We start from the raw sequence: 7,072 nt of genomic DNA on the forward strand, positions 1-7,072 counted from the left end.
GAAATTGGGGTGCTTTGAGTAATTCGTGGGGTGTAAAAAGTCCTATTCGACTGAAATTCCTTACATAAGCGGAAGCTGACACGCGTCAAACATAACTTTCGTTGGTTACTAGAAATAGAAAGGTTACTTTTCACCTCCATTGTTCTTTAAATTGCATTCTTACTATAAATAGATATTCCAATAATTACATGAGAACTTATTATTTTTGTAAATAACTTTCGGGGCATTAATTTTAATTGGCTAAAATTTACCTCTATTGTCTATTAATTGTACTTATTAGGGTACACCAAGACAAGAGATTGTATATATCAGACAATTTTACTTAGATTTTTATTCTCAGCTCCAATTAAACTAGGATGACAATTTGAAGAGAACTCTACAACCTGATCGAGTTGGATGAGGATGAATCTTTCAAATAAATAGACGCAAAGTTCAATTATCTACATTAATATCCTAATCTTTTTCAAGTATGTAGCCAGGATTGATATGGGCCGAAATCACACGTGTCATTTGTTATAAAAATTTACCTATATAATTGTTCAAATTCATGTTAAATAATTAAGGGGTTTTTTTATCCATAAGTACAAAACTTAAAAGTTGTATTCCAATAAGGACAATCTAAAAAAAAAACTTTAGAAAAAAGGACAAAGCCTAGCAACTTACCAAAATACCCTCCCTCATTCTTCTTCTTTCTCCTTTCTTTTTCTTCCTTGCGCCACCATATCGGAAGTTGGCCGTTTGACCATCATTTTCGACGAATGAACTACCAAAATGAAGCTCTAGGTCATCCCGATCAAAGTACAGTCATCACCAACAGTAGAAAATCACTTGAGTCGCCAAAAAAGCTTAGTGAAATCACGGTCACCGTTTGAAAAAGAGCTAGATTCGGCTAATACGATCAACACCGGCGACCATCAACACCTCCAATCAACTCCACAGATCAAGGCGCATCACCTTTAAGGTTTTATTGCTTTTTCGAACCTTTTTTTCCATCTAAAATCGGATCTAAATCTACAAATATTATATATGTTTCTTAAATGATATTATATCTGTTTTGTATATGTCAATATTATATATGTTTTGTATTTGTCAATATTCTTCTGAAATTGAATCTGAATCTGTAAATATTATATCTGTTTTGGATCTATTATGATATGTTATCGGTTTTGGTCATTTTAGAACTTCAAACAGATAACATTTCATTAAGGACATATAACATTTTAATAAAACAAATAACATTATGAAAGATATCAAATTAATCGAAACAGATAACATATCACATGCAGTCTGCAGATCTCACATCAAAATCAAAAAACACGAAAATAACCACAAAAACTGCCAAAAATAATGATGTGATGACAGATCAAAGGAAAACAACAAGATCTACAAGTCTCGTGGTGAGTATGAGTAGATCTAGTTCGAACACAACAAAAATTCAGATGAAAAATTACTAAAAAAATGTCATAGAACTTTCAAATAAGCCACGAGGGGCGGAGACGAAGCTTCCGGTAGAGGACCAAGATGAATCATGTGTAGGAGACATGTGCCATGTTTGAGGATGAAGATAAGGGTATTTTAGACAATAAAACCATATATTTTGACTTTTTGTCATTCTTGGAATATTAGTTCAAATTATATGAACTTTATGGAATAAGACTTTTAAGAATGTCCTTATTGGAATAAAACTTTCCAATGAGGGACTTATCCTTAATTTTCCCAATAATTAAAGGCTAGCTAGAAGTTTTGTTAATTTTAAAAAATAAGGTTTATATTTTTTTAAAAATCCCAAATATTGTTCAAAAAGGCAGATTCTAAGGATCAATTTTAGGTATTTTAAAAATAGCATTGACCTTCCAAACCCTAACAAGTTTTCTTCTTAGATAAGAAAAATCTTCCCAATATATTTAAACTTTCTTTTCACCTAAACAATTTCAAATCACAAAAGCACTTGCATCACCCTTGTAGAAAGGAAGAAACTTTTATTAGTTAACCTAGTTTTAAATTCAATTAATCAATGAGCATCCGAAAAAAGATGAATAGGGTTAAGAGAAGTAGATGTATAAATTAATCATATGCATATCTATTTTTCTTGTCTTATTTAAGGGTTTTTATATTTTAAAGTATGTTGTGGGAGTCTAATCATTTTTTGTAAGGACTAGTATTAATAATTTTAAGAGAGGTCCCATGGTGAGTTGACTATAGGATCTATTTATCTTCATTTTGTCTATAATTTTTTTAAAAAATAATTTTGAATTTAAAAGAAAAAACTTCAACTTCTGTGGTTAGAACTCTAATTTTTTTGGATAGTCATTTTTTAAAAAAAATAAATATGATTGGGGGTCATATTGGTCGTTTGACTGGATTATTGAATTTTTCTAATTTTTGATAGCCAATTTCACACTAAAACCAGAAAAGAAAAAAAAAGAAAGAAGAGTCTTGTAATGCAAGCTGGATTGGTCAGGTATGCAGGTGAAACAACCTATCAAATAAAACCAAAACATCATTATTCCTCTCATTTTCCATGATAATACCTTATTGAATAAAATAACAACAAACATAAAATTAGTCATAAATTAGACTTATCCAATTACCCTATAATAGTACTTAAGAAGATAATTAATTTCAAATTAACTTAATGTAAGATGAACTGTGTCTGGTCAAATTTTGGACAAGGCTAGAGAGCTTGTATTCTTCCCTTTATTACAAGTGTTTTTAGAAGGAGAAAGAACTGCAACACAAGTACACAACCCACCAAAAGTTGCCTTACATTCCACGTTTTCTCTACAAAACACAAGTGTTTAGGGATCTTTCTGTGCCTCTTTTAACATCTCTTGTGAGCTTTCAAAGTCATTTAACTCTCTTTTTTTTTTATCTTCCTTTTAAAGTTCCATGGCTGCCCCTACTTTTGATCTCTCTCTCCCCTTAACTTTTTCTTCCTAACTTCCTATAGCTTTATATTAATCTGTTAACTTTCCATTGGAAATCATTTTAAGGTGGTTTTTGTTTTTCTCTGCGAGGTTCCTTGAACACCCAGAGTTGTTTTGTTCAGTCTCCATATCTAGTACTATTTAGAGAGGATCTCAAAAGGCTCAATTGGGTATGTGAAAAATTTAGTCTTGATTGCTTCAAGATTAAGACTTTTTTACTGTGAAGACAGAAGGGTTTTCTGGGTTTTCAAGGAATTAATGGAAAACATTTTGGGAGATCATGAAGATCAGATGGATTTACCACCTGGTTTTAGATTCCATCCAACCGATGAGGAGCTTATCTCTCACTATTTGCACAAGAAGGTCCTTGACACCACCTTCTCTGCTAGAGCTATTGGAGATGTGGACTTGAACAAGTCTGAACCTTGGGAATTGCCATGTAAGTTTGTACCAAAACAAACAGTTTAGTTTCTTTTTTGTGATGGGATTCTTCAATTTTGTCTAATTTAGTGCTCTTGTTGTTCTGTTTGGTTTGAAGGGAAAGCGAAATTGGGGGAGAAAGAGTGGTACTTTTTCTGTGCGAGGGACAAAAAATACCCAACTGGTATGAGAACAAATAGAGCCACTGAAGCTGGTTATTGGAAAGCTACAGGAAAAGACAAGGAGATTTACAAAGGAAAATCACTTGTTGGGATGAAGAAAACCCTAGTTTTCTATATGGGTAGAGCTCCTAAAGGAGACAAAACCAATTGGGTTATGCATGAATACAGATTAGAAGGCAAATACTCAGTTTACAATCTCCCCCAAACTGCCAAGGTATCCACATATATACACAATAACTTGTGCTCTGTTTCTTATCTATTACTCCTCTGTTTCTGCTCTGTTTTTACTCTGTTTTTAGCTTGATTGTCAATTGGGTTTTTGAATTGTGTTTTTGCAGAATGAGTGGGTGATTTGTAGGGTGTTTCAAAAGATTTCTGGTGGTAAGAAAACTAATACTTCAGGATCGATGAATTTAGGGTATTTTGGGAGTGAATTGAGTATTCCTTGTGGTCTACCACCATTAATGGATTCTTCTTCTTCACCTTCCAGTGGTGGAAAGACCAAACCCGAAGCCAATTCAGCTTACGTGCCCTGCTTCTCCAACAACAACAACAACCAAATTAGTAGTGTTCAAAGAAACCAAGAATTCCCAACTCACTATTTCAACAACTCTCACATTTTCCCTAGAGAAATCCCTTTCTCTAATTCACTCTATCCCACTCAATCCGTCCCGCTTTTGGCAAATTTGGGATACCCACCAGGTTCAATTTTGATGCAAGATCAGTCAATTTTGAGGGCACTAATTGAGAACCAAGGGTCCAATAATCTCTTGATGGAGAGTTTCAAAACAGAGGATATGGTCAGTTTGTCACAAGACACAGGTCTCACTAGTGAATTGAACAATGAAAGCTCGTCAGTTATGTCAAATCTTGAGATGGGTAAGAGGTATCAAGAGGCACCACCACCACCACCACCACCTTCTGCCTCAGCTGGGCTTGTGGACCTTGATTGTTTGTGGAATTATTGAAACAATACAAAGTGTTGCAGCATTAGAAGAAGATGATGATTATCTTGAATTCTTGATGTGGGTCTTTGTTGTTTAGATTCTCTAAATCTATTGGGTTTCATTGAATGAAATTGAAGCATATTGATATATGTCTATGTTATGAAAAAAAAAAGTATATATGTTATGTATTGTATAAGAAATTTATGTAAAGCCAGCAAGTAGTGGTTTGTTAATTGTATTTGCTTACATCAAACAAAGTATTGTGATCCAATTATTTATTTTTTATTATTTGATTGGATTTTGAATATCAAATTATGAGAACACTTGAATATGCTGAGGGGTTGTTTTTTTCAGGTCGTTGACCGAATTGTATGGATTACATTTGAAAACTTCGAATAAAGGTTTGATTACGCCAGCAAAACACCGGATTACAAATAACACCAGAATATACACGAGTATACTAAAAAAACAAGAAATCAACTAGAGCACACCGGATTATACCGGATTAAACAAAAAAGAACATAAAAAATAACTTAAGTGAAGCAAATATGGCCATTTGAGCAATCCACCAAAAAGATCTGAAAGTAGATCTAGATCTAGATTCAGATTCATCGAAAACATGCTTATCGATACTTGAACTTGAAATTCAAAACGTGCTAATGGTTCTCCGATCATACCCCGTTCTTGATACCAAGCTATCTCCCAAATGAAAATTTAGAGGAGAATCTCACCATCTGCCTATATTATTAAAACAAACATGAAAAAAGTGATGGGGAGAGGAGGAGTCGGCGAAAGAAAACATTGTCTCTTCCTCTTCAAACTTGATAGAGGAGGCAATAGGTGGTTGTAGAGAGAAGGAAGAGAGAGGTGTTATGACTCAAGTGTCCCACGTCGGTTGGGACAAGAACCACCATGGTATATATGGACAAAGCCCACCCTCAACATGCAACAAGGTCTTTTCTCAAGTCTGGTGAGTTGAGTTTTGTCCCATTAGTAACTAGGCTTTGACATAGTAAGTTTGTGGCTTTGACCTATAGTAGTTGGGCTCTGGAGGAATAAAATTATGCAGACATGATGTGTCCATAAGAACCGAACAACCCAAAAAGGATAATATTATTGACATGTTGGGGGTGTGATTTCTAATAAGAAGATGAGAAAGTTTTTTTTCCCTCTCTGTGAAGAATATAAGAAGAGAGTCGGCTTTGATGACAATTGCATTAGGCGTTGTTATTGATGAAAATTCTCTCCAATCTTCACACACATGCCCAAGTATAATGTCCACGTTTTTCAAATTTGGGAGTGAAACCATCCCTTTCTCTTCCTTCCTTTTTTGACAAACAATAACTCTTCACACAATCCATGTTTTGGATAAGATTAATTAATACAGGTGAGAAAATTCTTCAACCATGTACAATTTCATATTTAATTTCGAATTATATACCCCATCCAATATATATATATATATATATATATATATATAACAGAAAGTCTCTTATGCGGACCTCCGCAATTTAATAACTTGCGCACTCCACTTTGTAAGTATTTTCAAAAGTGTAATGGCAAGTGAGACCCACTACTTTGAGCCCCACATATTTCAAATCAATGGTGAGATTGAGATACGTAAGTTAATATAACTTGCGGATGTCCGCATAAGAGAATTCCTCTCTCTATATATATAGGAATTCTCACATAAGGGTCTAATATAAGGGTGTAAAATAAGGGTCTATGTTTATACCATTGATTTGAAACATGTGAGACCCAAAGTAGTGGACCCCACTTATCATCTCATTCATCCATACCATTAAAAAGTCACCCTTATTTTACACCCTTACTTTAGACCATTATGTGAGAAATCCTCATATATATATATATATATATATATATATATATTGTGTGTGTGTATTAAATCATCGTTGCACCCAGCATTTGTAGTTACTAAAAAAAAACAGAGAAAATCCACATATTTGTAGAGTCTCTAGCTAACAAAGGATGTATATGAGTATGCAAAATCATAACGGTCAATATATATATTCATTTTTATTTTTTTTCATTCCAACAAAGGATGTATATGAGCACGTAAATTTGCATCCCCTCATTTGAGTTCCCAAATGTACAAACTTAGATAAGAGAGAGAGTGGATATGCATATTTTTGAGGGAATAAAAATGAGTTAGTTAATTTAGGAATCGTTGTTGGAATAAAGAGTTTTGAGAATTTGTAAATGAATATGTACATCACTTTCGATGTATGTATTATATACACACATTTGAAAACTCATTTTACATATCATTGTCGGAGTTGCTTTAATGCATGCATGGCGTGAGAAAAAAAAAAGGGGGGAAAAATAGTAATAGTGGAGTTTCCCAAGACTAGAAGTCATTCATTCCTTCATTCTTTTACTTTGTCCCATAATTTGTGATAACCAAATGCAGCGGATTACATTCTCAATCTATGACCAATTAAATGATGTAAGAAAGAATATCTTCATTTTTAATTTAATTATTTTATTTTAAATTGAAGCATGCATGTGATGTTTTACATTTAAGCACATGCATGAATTTAGTAACTAGGATTGTGGTGGGGCGGGTCAAACCAGC

At 33.5% G+C, this 7,072-nt stretch overlaps 1 protein-coding gene across 1 annotated transcript; it reads left to right on the forward strand.

Annotated features, from left to right (window-relative positions):
• The first annotated feature begins 2,685 nt into the window (after nucleotides 1–2,685).
• LOC119981439 (NAC domain-containing protein 100-like) lies at nucleotides 2,686–4,807 on the forward strand. Its single transcript, XM_038824559.1, has 3 exons — nucleotides 2,686–3,366; nucleotides 3,466–3,743; nucleotides 3,868–4,807. The coding sequence occupies exons 1-3, from the start codon at nucleotides 3,186–3,188 to the stop codon at nucleotides 4,495–4,497; spliced, it is 1,089 nt and encodes a 362-aa protein (XP_038680487.1). The 5' UTR covers nucleotides 2,686–3,185; the 3' UTR covers nucleotides 4,498–4,807.
• Nucleotides 4,808–7,072: the final 2,265 nt, after the last annotated feature.

Source organism: Tripterygium wilfordii, chromosome 16, assembly GCF_013401445.1.
Source record: "Tripterygium wilfordii isolate XIE 37 chromosome 16, ASM1340144v1, whole genome shotgun sequence".
NCBI classification, from domain to species: domain Eukaryota; kingdom Viridiplantae; phylum Streptophyta; class Magnoliopsida; order Celastrales; family Celastraceae; genus Tripterygium; species Tripterygium wilfordii.

What these genes read in the sequence shown, in the direction of transcription:
- LOC119981439 (XM_038824559.1), top strand. Translation starts at nt 3,186, where the DNA reads ATGGAAAACATTTTGGGAGATCATGAAGATCAGATGGATTTACCACCT. An exon ending in TGAACCTTGGGAATTGCCAT is followed by an intron (nt 3,367 to 3,465) that starts GTAAGTTTGTAC and finishes TTTGGTTTGAAG; the next exon opens with GGAAAGCGAAATTGGGGGAG. An exon ending in ATCTCCCCCAAACTGCCAAG is followed by an intron (nt 3,744 to 3,867) that starts GTATCCACATAT and finishes GTGTTTTTGCAG; the next exon opens with AATGAGTGGGTGATTTGTAG.